General features: G+C 41.7%; 2 protein-coding genes across 2 annotated transcripts; both read left to right on the top strand.

The window, feature by feature from the left end:
* Positions 1-10,185: 10,185 nt before the first annotated feature.
* Positions 10,186-11,046, top strand: LOC120063941 (gamma-crystallin M3-like). The gene is made up of 3 exons (XM_039014251.1): positions 10,186-10,197; positions 10,394-10,636; positions 10,741-11,046. Exons 1-3 carry the CDS (start codon positions 10,186-10,188, stop codon positions 11,044-11,046), a joined length of 561 nt encoding a protein of 186 aa, XP_038870179.1.
* Positions 11,047-14,846: 3,800 nt separating this feature from the next.
* Positions 14,847-15,652, top strand: LOC120063940 (gamma-crystallin M3-like). The gene is made up of 3 exons (XM_039014250.1): positions 14,847-14,858; positions 15,005-15,247; positions 15,371-15,652. The coding sequence occupies exons 1-3, from the start codon at positions 14,847-14,849 to the stop codon at positions 15,650-15,652; spliced, it is 537 nt and encodes a 178-aa protein (XP_038870178.1).
* Positions 15,653-17,547: the final 1,895 nt, after the last annotated feature.

The raw sequence follows: 17,547 nt of genomic DNA, 5'->3' as shown, positions 1-17,547 counted from the left end.
GCGCACGTCTTGGGGAAGCTCCGTTGACAATTTTGGCCAGCCATTCAGATTGACTTCTCTGAGGCGCTGGCATGTGATGTCTATTGCCACCGCAGCCACCACATTAAAAAATACTACAGTTTACTATAGAATACTACAGTACTTATACTACACACTGTAGAGTCCCTCGATCATGTGTAGTACCTACTATAGAATGTTGTATTATAATGCAGAATACTATAGTAAATACTACGGTATTATCCACACAAAAAACACTGTATTAAATACTACGGTAATGTTCCCAAAAAAACTACAGTCCGTAAAAACAAAACACTTTTTTAACTAGAGTATAAACTAAAGTATTTAATTTGCATATACCCTGCCCATTCCCCTCCCCAATATCGCAATTTGTGCCACTCATACAGTAAGTGAGAAACGTACATGCCAAGTATAGACTAAATATTGTGTTCCCTACAGCTTATAGAAAAGAGCTGAAAATTTGCTATTTTAGTATTTCTTAAGTAGGTTTCCTGAAAGTAGATGTCCTCCACTTCTAAATCAAAGATAATAAAACAAAAGCACTATAGTAAATACTACAGTAATGTCATCACCAATACTGCAGTACTACAGTATTCTACAAGCCTAAAAACACTACATTAATTACTATAATATATACTACTGTAACGGCTGTCTAATGCCTCCTCCTCGGATGAGGAGGAGGAGTAAGGGTTGGACCAAAACGCAGCGTTGTATGCAGACATAATTGATATTTAATGAAGACAAGACGAACACGAAAAACACTTGGAAAATACAAAACAACAAAACGACGTAGACAGACCTGAACTTGAGAACTTACATAAACACGAAGAACGCACGAACAGGTAAGACTAGCCAAACGAACAAACAAACGAAACAGTCCCGTGTGGTGCAACAGACACAGACACAGGAACAATCACCCACAAACAAACGGTGTGAACAGCCTACCTTTATATGGTTCTCAATCAGAGGAAACGTCAAACACCTGTCCCTGATTGAGAACCATATAAGGCTAATTACCAATGAACCTAAACATAGAAACACATAACATAGACTACCCACCCAGCTCACGTCCTGACCAACTAAACAAAGTAAAACAAAGGCAAATAAGGTCAGGAACGTGACAGTACCCCCCCCCCCCCCCCCCCCAAGATGCGGACTCCGGCCGCAAAACTGAACCTCAAGGGGAGGGTCTGGGTGGGCATCTGTCCACGGTGGCGGCTCCGGCGCAGGACGAGGACACCACTCCACCATTGTCTCTGTCCCCCTCCTTAGCGTCCTTTGAGTGGCGATCCTCGCCCCCGACCCTGGTCTAGGAACCTTAACACCGGTCCCCCCTAGATAACTCAGGACATAGAGGTAGCTCAGGACAGAGAGGTAGCTCAGGACAGAGAGGTAGCTCAGGACAGAGAGGTAGCTCAGGACAGAGAGGTAGCTCAGGACAGAGAGGTAGCTTAGGACAGAGGGGCAACTCTGGACTACTGGCAGCTCCGGGCTGAGGGGCAGCTCCGGGCTGAAGGGCAGCTCCGGGCTGAGGGGCAGCTCCGGGCTGAGGGGCAGCACCGGACTGGCTGGCGGATCCTGGCTGGCTGGCTCTGGCGGATCCTGGCTGGCTGGCTCTGGCTGCTCATGGCTGGCTGGCGGCTCTGGCTGCTCATGGCTGGCTGGCGGCTCTGGCTGCTCATGGCTGGCTGGCGGCTCTGGCTGCTCATGGCTGGCTGGCGGCTCTGGCTGCTCATGGCTGGCTGGCGGCTCCGGCTGCTCATGGCTGGCTGGCGGCTCTGGCTGCTCATGGCTGGCTGGCGGCTCTGGCTGCTCATGGCTGGCTGGCGGCTCTGGCTGCTCATGGCTGGCTGGTGGCTCTGGCTGCTCATGGCTGGCTGGCGGCTCTGGCTGCTCATGGCTGGCTGGCGGCTCTGGCTGCTCATGGCTGGCTGGCGGCTCTGGCTGCTCATGGCTGGCTGGCGGAAGGCTCTGGCTGCTCCTGTCTGGCGGAAGGCTCTGGCTGTTCCTGTCTGGCGGAAGGCTCTGGCTGCTCCTGTCTGGCGGAAGGCTCTGGCTGCTCCTGTCTGGCGGAAGGCTCTAGCGGCTCCTGTCTGGCGGACGGCTCTAGCGGCTCCTGTCTGGCGGACGGCTCCTGTCTGGCAGATGGCTCTGAAGGCTCATGACAGACGGGCGGCTTTGAAGGCTCAGTACAGACGGGCGGCTTTGAAGGCTCAGTACAGACAGGCAGTTCATGCGGCGCTTGGCAGACGGACAGTTCAGACGGCGTTGGGCAGACGGGCAGTTCAGGCGCCGTTGGGCAGACGGGCAGTTCAGGCGCCGCTGGGCAGACGGGCAGTTCAGGCGCCGCTGGGCAGACGGCAGACTCTGGCCGGCTGAGGCGCACTGTAGGCCTGGTGCGTGGTGCCGGAACTGGAGGTACCGGGCTAAGGACACGCAACTTCAGGCTAGTGCCGGGAGCAGGAACAGGGCACACTGGTTTCTCAAAGCGCACTATAGGCCTGGTGCGTGGTGCCGGAACTGGTGGTACCGGACTGAGGGCACGCACCTCAGGGCGAGTGCGGGGAGAAGGAACAGTGCGTACAGGGCTCTGGAGACGCACATTAGGCCTAGTGCGTGGTGCCGGAACTGGTGGTACCAGGCTGGGGACACGCATCTCAGGGCTAGTGTGGGAAACAGCAACAGGACTCTGGAGACACACAGGAGGCTTGGTGCGTGGTGTAGGCACTGGTGGTAATGGGCTGGAGACACGCACCATAGGGCTAGTGCGTGGAGGAGGAACAGGGCTCTGGAGACGCACAGGAGGCTTGGTGCGTGGTGCCGGAACTGGTGGTACCGGGCTGGGAACACGCATCTCAGGGCTAGTGCGGGGAGCAGTAACAGGACGCACAGGACTCTGGAGACGCACAGGAGGCTTGGTGCGTGGTGTAGGCACTGTCTTAACCAGACGGCTAGCACGCACCTTAGGACAAGTATGGAGAGCTGTTCCCGGTGACATCAACTCACCGACACGTTCAGTCGGACGGATGTCGTGCCTCATGCACCAAACCAGTACATCCCTCATTACTCTCTCCTCCAATTTCCCCATTAAATCCTTCACAGTCTCTGCGTCACTCACCTCCAATTCCGCCCTCACCGGCTCCTTACGGTAAGCAGGGGGAGTTGGCTCAGGTCTGACTCCTGACTCTGCCACACTCCCCGTGTGCCTCCCCCCAAGAAATTTTTGGGGCTGCCTCTCGGGCCTCCAGCCGCTCTGCCGTGCGAGCGCCTCATAATAGCGCCTCTCCGCCTTCGCTGCCTCCAGCTCTTCTTTGGGGCGGCGATATTCCCCTGGCTCTGCCCAGGGTCCTTTACCGTCTAGGTCGTCCTCCCATGTCCATTTCTCCAAATAGTGCAGCCTCTCCTGCTGCCGCTGCTTGGTCCTGGTTAGGTGGGTGATTCTGTAACGGCTGTCTAATGCCTCCTCCTCGGATGAGGAGGAGGAGTAAGGGTTGGACCAAAACGCAGCGTTGTATGCAGACATAATTGATATTTAATGAAGACAAGACGAACACGAAAAACACTTGGAAAATACAAAACAACAAAACGACGTAGACAGACCTGAACTTGAGAACTTACATAAACACGAAGAACGCACGAACAGGTAAGACTAGCCAAACGAACAAACAAACGAAACAGTCCCGTGTGGTGCAACAGACACAGACACAGGAACAATCACCCACAAACAAACGGTGTGAACAGCCTACCTTTATATGGTTCTCAATCAGAGGAAACGTCAAACACCTGTCCCTGATTGAGAACCATATAAGGCTAATTACCAATGAACCTAAACATAGAAACACATAACATAGACTACCCACCTAGCTCACGTCCTGACCAACTAAACAAAGTAAAACAAAGGCAAATAAGGTCAGGAACGTGACAACTACAGTTTTCTTTTACACGGTATTTATACTATAGTTGACTGTAAACACTACAGTATACTACAAAATACTACAGTAAATATTACAGTAAACACTATAGTGAATAGTACAGTATAGCGCAAAAAAACTACAGTGAATACTATAGTATTTTTTTATGTGGGCCCTTAACTCCTCAGTCTGACGAGAGGACAGAACCTGCACAGTCATGGCATCATGAGGCAAGGAGCTGTATATACAGTAGCTAACGCCCTGCCATGGGCGTTAGCGACGGACTCGGAGAAGTCCTACAGTATGATTACTCCGGGTCCGTCGTAGGGAGGTGAGCCCATGACAGGGCGTTAGCTATATACAGCTCCTTGCCTCTTTTGTAAACCACATCCGAATTGGAGCATTGAAGGTTCATCATGATCCCCTGCAGACGTGAGGATGCAGTGTGCAGAGCATTCCGCAGCATAGTGATTAGAGTTTGGTGGTCCCTCTCCACCACCACTGCTCGCCCCGTATATGAAGTCATAAAACTTTTTACAGCTGAAAACAAGATCCAACATCTCCTCCTCTATCTGAGTGTAACGTGTCTCCATCAGTGCATCAGTGCTCTTGATGCAAATGCCACTGGCCTACTTTGTTGTAGACATACTGCTCCGAGACCATGCTGGGACTCATCTTCAGATATCACCACTGGTTTGCCCCAATCATAGTAATGGAGTACTGGTTGGCTTGACAGCAGCTCTTTCCGTTTTTGTGAAGCCAGCGTCATGTTGCTCCTGCCAGCACCATTCGGTATCTGGATGATACCAGGTGGTTGATAGGGAACAGTGATCCCACAAGAAATCTTCAAAGTAACTATACATGTACAAGGTAGGAAAATAGGCTAATAAAGAATGTTTTGGAATTGCTATAAAAGAAAATAATTGCAAAATGAAAACCATTTAACGAGTTTGTTGGTTTTGGTTTTATTATTTGAAAAAACTGTCATGTGACATTACGTTGAACTTGTTGTGAACCCAGTCATTTGATATCACCATCTTAAATAAGCATGCCCCATTCAAGAAATTTAGAACCAGGAACAGATATAGCCCTTGGTTCTCTCCAGACCTGACTGCCCTAAATCAACACAAAAACATCCTATGGCGTTCTGCATTGGCATCGAACAGCCCCCGTGATATGCAACTTTTCATGGAAGATAGAAACCAATATACACAGGCAGTTAGAAAAGCCAAGGCTAGCTTTTTCAAGCAGATATTTGCTTCCTGCAACACAAACTCAAAAAAGTTCTGGGACACTGTAAAGTCCATGGAGAATAAGAACACCTCCTCCCAGCTGCCCACTGCACTGAGGACAGGAAACACTGTCACCACCGATAAATCCACTATAATTGAGATTTTCAATAAGCATTTTTCTACGGCTGGCCATGCTTTCCACCTGGCTACCCCTACCCCGGACAACAGCACTGCACCCCCCACAGCAACTCGCCCAAGCCTTCCCCATTTCTCCTTCTCCCAAATCCAGTCAGTTGATGTTCTGAAAGAGCTGCAAAATCTGGACCCCTACAAATCAACCGGGCTAGACAATCTGGACCCTTTCTTTCTAAAATTATCTGCCGAAATTGTTGCAACCCCTATTACTAGCCTGTTCAACCTCTCTTTCGTGTCGTCTGAGATTCCAAAAGATTGGAAAGCAGCTGCGGTCATCCCCCTCTTCAAAGGGGGGGACACTCTTGACCCAAACTGCTACAGACCTATATCTATCCTACCCTGCCTTTCTAAGGTCTTCGAAAGTCAAGTCAACAAACAGATTACCGACCATTTTGAATTCCACCATACCTTCTCCGCTATGCAATCTGGTTTCAGAGCTGGTCATGGTTGCACCTCAGCCACGCTCAAGGTCCTAAACGATATCCTAAAACGATAAGAAACAATACTGTGCAGCCGTATTCATTGACCTGGCCAAGGCTTTCGACTCTGTCAATCCCCACATCCTCATCGGCAGACTCGATAGCCTTGGTTTCTCAAATGATTGCCTCGCCTGGTTCACCAACTACTTCTCTGATAGAGTTCAGTGTGTCAAATCGGAGGGCCTGTTGTCCGGGCCTCTGGCAGTCTCTATGGGGGTGCCACAGGGTTCAATTCTTGGACCGACTCTCTTCTCTGTATACATCAATGATGTTGCTCTTGCTGCAGGTGAGTCTCTGATCCACCTCTACGCAGACGACACCATTCTGTATACTTCTGGCCCTTCTTTGGACACTGTGTTAACATCCCTCCAGACGAGCTTCAATGCCATACAACTCTCCTTCCATGGCCTCCAATTGCTCTTAAATACAAGTAAAACTAAATGCATGCTCTTCAACCGATCGCTGCCTGCACCTGCCCGCCCGTCCAACATCACTACTCTGGACGGTTATGACAACTACAAATACCTAGGTGTCTGGTTAGACTGTAAACTCTCCTTCCAGACTCACATCAAACATCTCCAATCCAAAGTTACATTTAGAACTGGCTTCCTATTTCGCAACAAAGCATCCTTCACTCATGCTGCCAAACATACCCTTGTAAAACTGACCATCCTACCGATCCTCGACTTCGGCGATGTCATTTACAAAATAGCCTCCAATACCCTACTCAATAAATTGGATGCAGTCTATCACAGTGCCATCTGTTTTGTCACCAAAGCCCCATATACTACTCACCACTGTGACCTGTACGCTCTTGTTGGCTGGCCCTCGCTTCATACTCGTCACCAAACCCACTGGCTCCAGGTCATCTACAAGACCCTGCTAGGTAAAGTCCCCCCTTATCTCAGCTCGCTGGTCACCATAGCAGCACCCACCTGTAGCACGCGCTCCAGCAGGTATATCTCTCTGGTCACCCCCAAAACCAATTCTTCCTTTGGCCGCTTCTCCTTACAGTTCTCTGCTGCCAATGACTGGAATGAACTACAAAAATCTCTGAAACTGGAAACACTTCTCAACAACATCTCCCTCACTAGCTTTAAGCACCAGCTGTCAGAGCAGCTCACAGATTACTGCAACTGTACATAGCCCATCTATAATTTAGCCCAAACAACTACCTCTCCCCCTACTGTATTTATTTATTTATTTATTTATTTTGCTCCTTTGCACCCCATTATTTCTATCTCTACTTTGCACATTCTTCCACTGTAAATCTACCATTCCAGTGCTTTACTTGCTATATTGTATTTACTTCGCCACCATGGCCTTTTTTTTGCCTTTACCTCCCTTATCTCACCTCATTTGCTCACATTGTATATAGACTTATTTTTCTACTGTATTATTGACTGTATGTTTGTTTTACTCCATGTGTAACTCTGTGTTGTTGTATGTGTCGAACTGCTTTGCTTTATCTTGGCCAGGTCGCAATTGTAAATGAGAACTTGTTCTCAACTTGCCTACCTGGTTAAATAAAGGTGAAATAAAAACAAATATATATATATAACGGGGCAGCAGGTCGCCTAGTGGTTAGAGCATTGGGCCAGTAACTGAAAGGTTGCTGGATCAAATCCCTGAGCTGACAAGGTAAAAATCTGTCGTTCTGCCCCTGAACAAGGCAGTTAACCCACTGTTCCTAGGCCGTCATTGTAAATAAGAATGTGTTCTTAACTGACTTGCCTAGTTAAATAAAGGTTCAATATAATTTTTTTAAATAATTTCATTCCACCAATAGTGTGGAAACTACACCCAACCTCCTTTCTTTACCATAGAGTGACCCCACCCCCTTTCTACTACCATTAATTGTATTTTATTTTATTTGGGCAAAATACCTATACACATATGTACAATGTGTTCCCAGAGGATAGAACTTAAAAGTATTCATTAAAACACTTATTTCCAAAGTGGTCCTCGCCATAGTGAGACCCCACCCCCTTTCTACTACCGTAGTGAGACCCCACCCCCTTTCTACTACCATTGAGACTGCTGTGGGTCATGTTACTGGATCATGTTACTGATGTCCCTATGCAATTCCAAGTTTTTACATTGTAGTTACATATTCAGGTACTGAGTATATAGGCATACTGTTAGCATAGGAAACACATTCACATTTTTATATGTATCAGATTTGACCAAACTTAAATTATTTCTAGCTAAACTTCGCCTCACCTTATATTTGTATAATGTATAATTGGAAATGTATAATTTGATATTGTATTATATTCGCATGCCGCAAATATACTGTGTAGCAACAATATATAATTAAAAAGTACATTATTAAAAAGTGTATTATAAAAAATATATATAAGACTAGTCAGTACATTTGAAGTGTAATTGCAGTACATTATCTACTTATATGATATATTATATATCCTACAAGTATTCACACCCCTTGACTTTTTTGTGTTACAGCCTGAATTTAAAATGGATTAAATGTAGATTTTTTTGTCACGGGCAGAGGAATTATGCAACAAAAAAATGTACTAATTAATTTAAAATGAAAAACTGAAATGTCTTAAGTCATTAATTATTCAACCCCTTTGCTATGGCAAGACTAATTACATTCAGGAGCAAAAATTGGCTAAACAAGTCACGTACAAAATAGATTGCATCGGACTCTGTGTGCAATAATAGTGTTTAACATGATTTTTGAATGATTACCTCATCTCTGTACCCCACACATATAATTATCTGTATAGTTCCCTCAGTCGAGCAGGGAATTTCAAACACAGATTTAACCACAAAGACCAGGGAGGTTTTCAAATGCCTCACTAAGAAGGACACCTATTGGTAGATGGGTAAACATATAAAAAATCTGACATGGTGAAGTTGGTGCATGGTGAGCATGGTGAAGTTATTCATTTCACTTTGGATGGTGTATCAACAAACCTGGTCATTACAAATGTACAGGCATCTTTCCAAACTCAATTGCCGGAGAGTAAGGTAACCGCTCAGGGATTTCACCATGAATTCACATTTCAACAGGTTCATAAACTAAAACACAAGGTCAAATATACACTGGAGTTTCTTACCAAGAAGACAGTGAATGTTCCTGAGTGGCCTAGTTACAGTTTTGACCTAAATCTCCTTGAAAATCTATGGCAAGACCAGAAAATGGTTGTCTAGCAATGATCAACAACCAATTCTTTCTTTTTTTAAGATTAATGGGCAAATGTTGCACAATCCAGGTGTGGAAACCTCTTTGAGAAATACTCACAGCTGTAATTGCTGCCAAGGGTGTGTCTACTGTACAAAGTATTGACTCAGGGGTGTGAGTTATTTTTGTAAATTAGATATTTCTGTATTTTATTTTCAATAAATTTGCAAAAATGTCTAAAAACATGTTTTCACTTTGTTATTATGGAGTATCATGTGTAGATGAGAAAACAATCTATTGAATCCATTTTGAATTCAGGCTGTACACAACAAAATGTGGAATAAGTCAAGGGCTATGAATACTTTCTGAAGGCACTGTAAGTGAATAGTGTGTACCTACATTGCAATTATACCTGCATATACATTATCTACAGTGTAAATTCCTAAATGATTGCTGGGCATTAGCGGACAGGTGATGAAAGTGAAATAAAAAATCTTCATAGTTACTAGTTACATAGTGGCCATCTGATGTTTGAATACATTTACTGAAGATTTCTGCATATCATTTTTGTATTGACAAGAGACACTTTGAGCAAAAACTATTACTGTGATGAAAGCAAGTGACATTAAATAAACACGGGTCTAAATTATATACAATTCCTATTTGTAGACTTTGAGCTCATCAATATAAATATATTCCTAAGAACGTATGCCCTTTGTTTGTATCATTAGGCCAAAATAATGACAAAGTCTTAAGTATTTAATAACATATTTCTGAGGAATATGTTTCAGAATGCTATTCTACAATAATGAATAAAGACAGACACGAATGTCAAGTTCAATCGCCATATTGTTATAATACCTGATGTAACAACCATATGTTTTTACATACGTAGAGTCAATAATATACACTATATGTATAATACGTTGTCATGAATGTTTAGAATCTTCTGTTTTACTCTTTATATGTTGAACACAATATGGACACAGATGGACCTGCGACAGAAAAGCATACAGAGACAGATAATAACCCTTTGAAGTCCACACTGAACAGTAGCCCCTGTGCTGTGTTGTTGAGTCAGGACTTTACACAATGAGAGGCTACAGATTCTTTGGGTGTTGGACAGGTATAAAAGTTAGGGCTAACACAGACAGGAATTCAGTGCAGTCACAGCGCGGTCCTGAAGAACAAACGTCATCATGATGGGCAAGGTATGAACCTGAGCATAATTTTCCCTCTGATTCTTCTATCTATATGTGATAGACTGTTTGACATCTACAACAATTTCATAATGTCAGACATAGTTTTGGGGTAAATGTAGTTCAAGTTCAATGTCGATTTAGTTAATTATCTATTGAGCTTCTCTCTTCATGACAGTATTACTCACAGACCCTATGTCATCCCCAGATCATCTTCTACGAGGACAAGAACTTCCAGGGTCGTTCCTATGAGACCAGCTCCGACTGCCCTGAGTTGACCTCCTACCTGAGCAAGTGCCACTCCTGCAGGGTTGAGAGCGGCAACTTCATGGTGTATGATCGCCCTAACTTCATGGGAAACCAGTACTTCATGAGGAAGGGAGAGTACTCTGACTACATGAGTATGATGGGAATGAGGGAGTGCATCAGGTCCTGCCGCATGATCCCCATGGTAGGTTGAACGTTTTTTGATGGTGGTATTCTCATACAAAATGAGTTTGTTAATAATTTCACTGATCAATAAAGTAACCCTATAATGTTCTTTCCTCCTAACAGCACAAAGGAAACTTCAGGATGAGGATCTACGAGAGGGAAAATTTTGGAGGTCAGATGCACGAGATGATGGACGACTGTGACTCCATCCAGGAGCGTTACCGTATGTCCGACTGCCAGTCCTGCAACGTGATGGACGGCCACTGGCTGATGTACGAGCAGCCCCACTTCAGAGGCAGGCAGATGTACATGAGGCCTGGAGAGTACAGGAACTTCAGAGAGATGGGCATGGGAATGGGCGGCATGGGCAGCATGAGTGGCATGAGGTGCATGAGCATGAGGCGTATCATGGACAACATGTCTATGTAAATGCTCCAATGTTTAATGAAAAATGTATTTCTGGTTGGTCTCTGTGGGACGATTCATGAAAGGTTAAAAAATAAAAACATTTTAACCCCAAAATCTGAGTTTGAGTGATTTGTTATCAGTGACATGGTATATTTACTTTAATTAAAATACCACATAAAATGTTTTTAAAAATCACAACTATCTACTACATACTAATACAAAATATACTGTTATACAAAAAAGCAAGAAATAAAATACGTACAAATTATAAGAAAATAATATAAAGAACGAAAAAGGAGAATTTTTGTGCTTTTTAAAAGAAACAAAACATTTCTTAAAAATACTTATTTCAGTTTCTGAGACATGGTTACTTAACCTACATTTACAGAAAAAATGTAGTTGAAATTGATTCACTTCGACATAATTACATCTATAACAATTGGTGTATAATTAAAAACTGTGAAATATATTTTCTATATCCAAAATAATTGGATTTTCAGCTGTTTGAAGCTGGTGTATATGGTGTACACAAAAACTAAACTTAAGAATGGGAAGCATAGAAATAGCACACATAGAACAGATCTACCGCTTCTTAGACTTGCTTTCAATGAAAATTAAAGATCTATAAGTCACACATATTGCAGAAATTGCCTTTGCTAAGAACCTATTTTTGTTTCTTTTTGACCATTTTAATTGAAAACAATCACATTAAGTTACTTAATTGTTACCTAGAAATTATTTGATATTGAGATAAAAATGGCTGCATTGGACCTTTAATGAAGGCAAATAATTAGACATGTAATATGTCCAGAAGATTTTCACACAGTTGCCTTATTTTGTTCAGAACATCAGTCACAAACCATTTGCATGTTCTATGTTAAACTCTCAGCGGTTACACCAGCAGTGGTGAAATTGGGAGGGGGTACGTGGGAGTGGGAGTTCATAAAGTGAAAATCTCTGTTATTGGTTGTTACTGGCTGATAAGATGCTGTCAAACAATCTTACCATAAAAATATTTACCGTTTCAACTTTTAAAAATTAGTTACCAGACTTAAAATGCTAAGTTGTATATTATAATTTTTTTTCCAATCTCAACTTGATTTCCTGATTTGACATAACTTCTGATAACATTTTAACAAAGCAGGGTATTTCATATCTATATTTCAAAGTTACCCTGCTGCCTTTATGTTAAGAAAAGTTGTTCAAATAGCTGATGCAAAAAAAAAGTTAAGTTGCCAATAACGGAGCGGTTATGTACAGTAGCTTCAACTTCAACAAAATATACCATTATTAATCCTCAAATCAGACAATACATACAATTTTCCAACACCATCAAGTGCATAAATCTTCACCACTTACAGTGCATTTGGAAAGTAATTCAGACCCCTTGACTTCTTCCACATTTTGTTACATTACAGCCTTATTCTAAAATTTATTAAATCGTTTTTTCCCCTCATCAATACACACAATACCCCATAATGACAAAGCAAAAACAGGTTATTTGATTTTTCTGCAAAATTTTAAAAAATTATGAACTAAAATTTCACATTTACACAGGGGCGCATCTTTGGTTTAAGAAGTGGGGGGGACATATTATATATACATTGTAACAGTTGTCGTCTGGAGGAGAAGAAGAGGACCAAGGTGCAGCGTGGTAATTGTTCATCTTGTTTAATGAAGGTGAACACTCAAAATACAAAAACAACAAATGTGAAAAACCGAAACAGTACTGTCTGGTGCAGACACACAAAGACAGAAAACAACCACCCACAAAACCCAACACAAAACAGGCTACCTAAATATGGTTCCCAATCAGGGACAACGATTGACAGCTGCCTCTGATTGAGAACCATATCAGGCCAAACACAGAAATAGCAAAACATAGAAATACACACATAGACTGCCCACCCCAACTCACGCCCTGACTATACTAAATAAAGACAAAACAAAGGAAATAAAGGTCAGAACGTGACATACATACAGAAATTGCTCTTTGCTAAGAAGCTATTTTTGTTTCTTTTTGACCATTTTAATTGAAAACAATCACAGTAAGGTACTTAATTGTTACCCAGAAATGATTTGATATTGAGATAGAAATGGCTGCATTGGGCCTCCTTAAGAGTCTATTGACGCACCCGAAAGTAACATAATAAAAAAAACGTATGATCTCTGTAATTGCAAACAAAGGTTTCTGTACCAAATATTAAGTTCTGCTTTTCTGATGTATCAAATACTTATGTCATGCAAATTAATTACTTAAAAATCATACAATGTGATTTTCTGGATTTTTGTTTTAGATTCCGTCTCTCACAGTTGAAGTGTACCTATGATAAAAAAGTACAGACCTCTGCATGCTTTGTAAGTAGGAAAACCTGCAAAATCGGCAGTGTATCAAATACTTGTTCTCCCCACTGTATGTGTAAAAAAAAAACGTTAATATTTCCTGAGCTTTCTTATATCTCTTAGATATCGGACAAACACTTCAAAAACGTGGTCCTTATGATTTATTTTTTTACTCTCCTTTTTTCTATTTATGAATGTGTTATTTAATGCGCTTCTATGGACTATAGTAGTAAAGGCCAAATTTCTACCTAAAAGGGTCCTAAAATTCAAAATCAATTAGCTAAATGATCCATGGTATGACCAGCTTAAAACAATTCCATATGTTAGCTTAGTAAAATCCCTCCCAATGGCTTAGACTTGTAGAGGTTGAAGCAAATATAGTATAATGATTAAACAATAACAAAAACCAAAGGCCAGAATAAAACATCCTAAAGCAGGGTTTCCAAAACTACAAAATATGTTACAGTGTTCTGCGAGAGCTTAATCCTAATTTAACACCTTAATTTAGACTTTCACAAAAGTCATACACTGAATTGGAGTTTTGAGTTATAGATTGAGGTATGCAAGCAGAATTCAAGTTATCATTCTGCCCCGGGAAATTATGTTTAGTGGTCCTGTGTGGGTCAGTTGGTAGGAGCATGTCCATAGCAACGTCAGGGTCGTGGGTTCAATTGCTCCTGGGGTCACCCATGCGAAAATGCATTCTTTCACTGATGTAAGTCGCTTTGGACAGAAATGTCTGCTAAATAGCAAATATCATGTTAGAATTAATATGAGCACTGCAGTGATAAATATGGGGAATTCAAGCTATATTACACCTCTAATAAAGAGAAAATGAGGCAGTGAACTATAGGAGAGATTATAGGTCAACTTTTATGGTCGAATGAGGGAAATATATAATTAATACATTTATAATCAATTATAAATGTTCTGGCAATTTCGTTTTCATTAAGAGTGACTATTTAACGACACTGTAATATGTATCTACTAATATCATATCCATCAAACTATGTGATTGTTATATATTTTCTTAACTCATTTGTTTGCATCTATACACAGTAGTTAACTGGCACGTGAAACCAAAATGAAAGCTGTTGGTATAGATTTATGGATTATGTCACGGCTATAGCATTAAAAACGAACTCAAGCAAAATAACACTTTCACTGAACATGTTTCACTAAATATCTGGTGTGTTTTGAAATGTGTAAAACAGACCATTGTATACTGCTTTGAAAAGCTCAGTTGTATTGACTTCTAAATGGAAAAACCTATTCTAAAGTCTTCTAGGGACCCAGTCACATGGAAATGTAGGGAAAGCACTTCAGCACTCTACAGGCCTCTATACTGTGTTGCTGGGTCAGGGGTTTACACAATGGGACTCACAGATTCTCTGGGTTAGGTCAGGTATAAAAGTAAGTGTTAAAACAGGCAGGACACCAGTGCAGCAGCAGCACAGCTCAAAGAAACAACCACAACCATGATGGGCAAGGTAGGCAGAGTGTTTCATACTATCATTTTAAGTTGTACGTTTAATGCTTGACTAATGGCTGGTTCAAAGGAAATCATAATTGCAATATCTTTCAAAATATTTATTTGATAATAATATTTCCATATATTTTATTGTTGTGTTTTCAGATCATCTTCTACGAGGACAAGAACTTCCAGGGTCGTTCCTATGAGACCAGCCAGGACTGCCCCGACATGTCCTCCTACCTGAGCAGGTGCCACTCCTGCAGGGTTGAGAGTGGATGCTTCATGGTGTACGATCGCAACAACTACATGGGAAACCAGTACTTCATGAAGAGGGGAGAGTACTCTGACTACCAGCGCATGATGGGAATGAATGACTGCATCAGGTCCAGCCGCATGATCCCCATGGTATGTTGAAAATATGTCATCTTAAAATAGACTAATCTTGTCATTGAAAATAAAACTCTCCTAATACACATGTTTAATATATAATTTATCTGATCAATGAAACCTGTTCTTTCCTCCTAACAGCACAAAGGAAACTTCAGGATGAGGATCTACGAGAGGGAAAATTTTGGAGGTCAGATGCACGAGATGATGGACGACTGTGACTCCATCCAGGAGCGTTACCGTATGTCAGACTGCCAGTCCTGCAATGTGATGGACGGCCACTGGCTGATGTACGAGCAGCCCCACTTCAGAGGCAGGCAGATGTACATGAGGCCTGGAGAGTACAGGAGCTTCAGGGATATGGGTATGAGTGGAATGAGGTTCATGAGCATGAGACGTATCATGGACAACATGTCTATGTAAATTCCTCAAATGTATGAAAATTGTTGATTAAAATGTTTTCAAATACTATAGCTGCTAAATTGTCTTCTTTTGTGATTATTACACTCAGAGCACTCCGTGTTTAAGCATTTCACTATTTCACTCCCTACATCTTTAACATTTCAAAGTTTCTGTGTACTGTAGATATGAATGTGTACAATAGATGTATGCTGGATGTAAAATAATATCCAGGGATATCTTAGATCTTTACATGCTATTTTGCGATGCACAATTTTAAGGATTTTCAAAGAAACTATCTTTCAAAATCAAGATAACAGAGTTATCTAAAACAATGATTATAGAGTGAGAGGAACATTAGCAACAATTAATTTGCATTTGTTTACAAATCGTATATCTATGAAACCAGTCAAGGTGTGATTACACATATCGCAAACAAGTGTAAAAGTTGTAAGTACTATGTATCAATGTGTAGCTACAGTGCCTAGTGAAAGTCTACACATCCCTTGCAAAGCCTTATAATGTAATCTAAAAATATGATTATATTAGATGTTTGTCCTACTGATGTACACAACCTACTCCACATGTTCAAAGTAAGACAAAAATGATAGAATATTTTCAAAATTAATTCCAAATACATTTTTGTTTTTATTTTGTATTAGGAACATTTTCTATAATTTTTCTTTCATTTTGAAAAAGAGAAGGTTGTGTAGATCGGTAGGAAAAATATAAAATACATGTATTTAGCTACACATGTAGGTACACATTTAGGTGCAGTACACATTTAGGTACACATTAAGGTACAGTACACATTTAGGTACACATTTAGGTGCAGTACACATTTAGGTACACATTAAGGTACAGTACACATTTACGTACAATGCACATTTAGGTATACATTTAGGTACACATTTAGGTGCACATTTAGGTACAGTACACATTTAAGTGCACATTTAGGTATAGTACACATTTAGGTACACATGTAGGTACAATACACATGTAGGTACACATTTAGGTACAATACACATTTACAGTAGGTACAGTACACATTTAGGTGCACATTTAGGTACAATACACATTTAGGTCTACATTTAGGTACAATACACATTTACAGTAGGTACAGTACACATTAGGTACACATGTAGGTACAATACACAGTTAGGTACACATTTAGGTACACATTTAGGTACACATTTAGGTACAATACACATTTAGGTACACATGTAGGTACAGTACACATTTAGGTACAGTACACGTTTAGGTACACTTCTATTTTTATTTTATTTATTTAACCTTTATTTAACCAGGTAGGCTAGTTGAGAACAAGTTCTCATTTACAACTGCAACCTGGCCAAGATAAAGCAAAGCAGTGCAACACAAACAACAACACAGAGTTACACATGGAATAAACAAACATACAGTCAATAATACAATAGAAAAAGTCTATACACAGTGTGTGCAAATGAGGTAGGATAATGGCGGTAAAGCAATAAATAGGCCATAGTGGCGAAATAATTACAATATAGCAATTAAACACTGGAGTGATAGATGTGCAGAAGATGAGTGTACAAGTAGAGATACTGGGGTGCAAAGGAGCAAAATAAATAAAATAGATGGGGATGAGGTAGTTGGATGTGCTAATTACAGGTGCAGTGATCTATGAGCTGCTCTGACAGCTGGTGCTTAAAGCTAGTGAGGGAGATATGTGTCTCCAGCTTCAGTGATTTTTGCAGTTCATTCCAGTCACTGGCAGCAGAGAACTGGAAGGAGAGGCGGCCGAAGGAGGAATTGGATTTGGGGGTGGCCAGTGAGCTGAGATAAGGCGGGGCTTTACCTAGCAAAGACTTATAGATGACCTGGAGCCAGTGGGTTTGGTGACGAATATGAAACGAGGGCCAGCCAACGAGAGCATACAGGTC

The sequence above is a fragment of the Salvelinus namaycush genome, chromosome 19 (genome assembly GCF_016432855.1).
Source record: "Salvelinus namaycush isolate Seneca chromosome 19, SaNama_1.0, whole genome shotgun sequence".
Taxonomy (NCBI): domain Eukaryota; kingdom Metazoa; phylum Chordata; class Actinopteri; order Salmoniformes; family Salmonidae; genus Salvelinus; species Salvelinus namaycush.
Note: the sequence above shows the minus strand (reverse complement) of the source record. Positions and strands in the feature narration are given on the sequence as shown.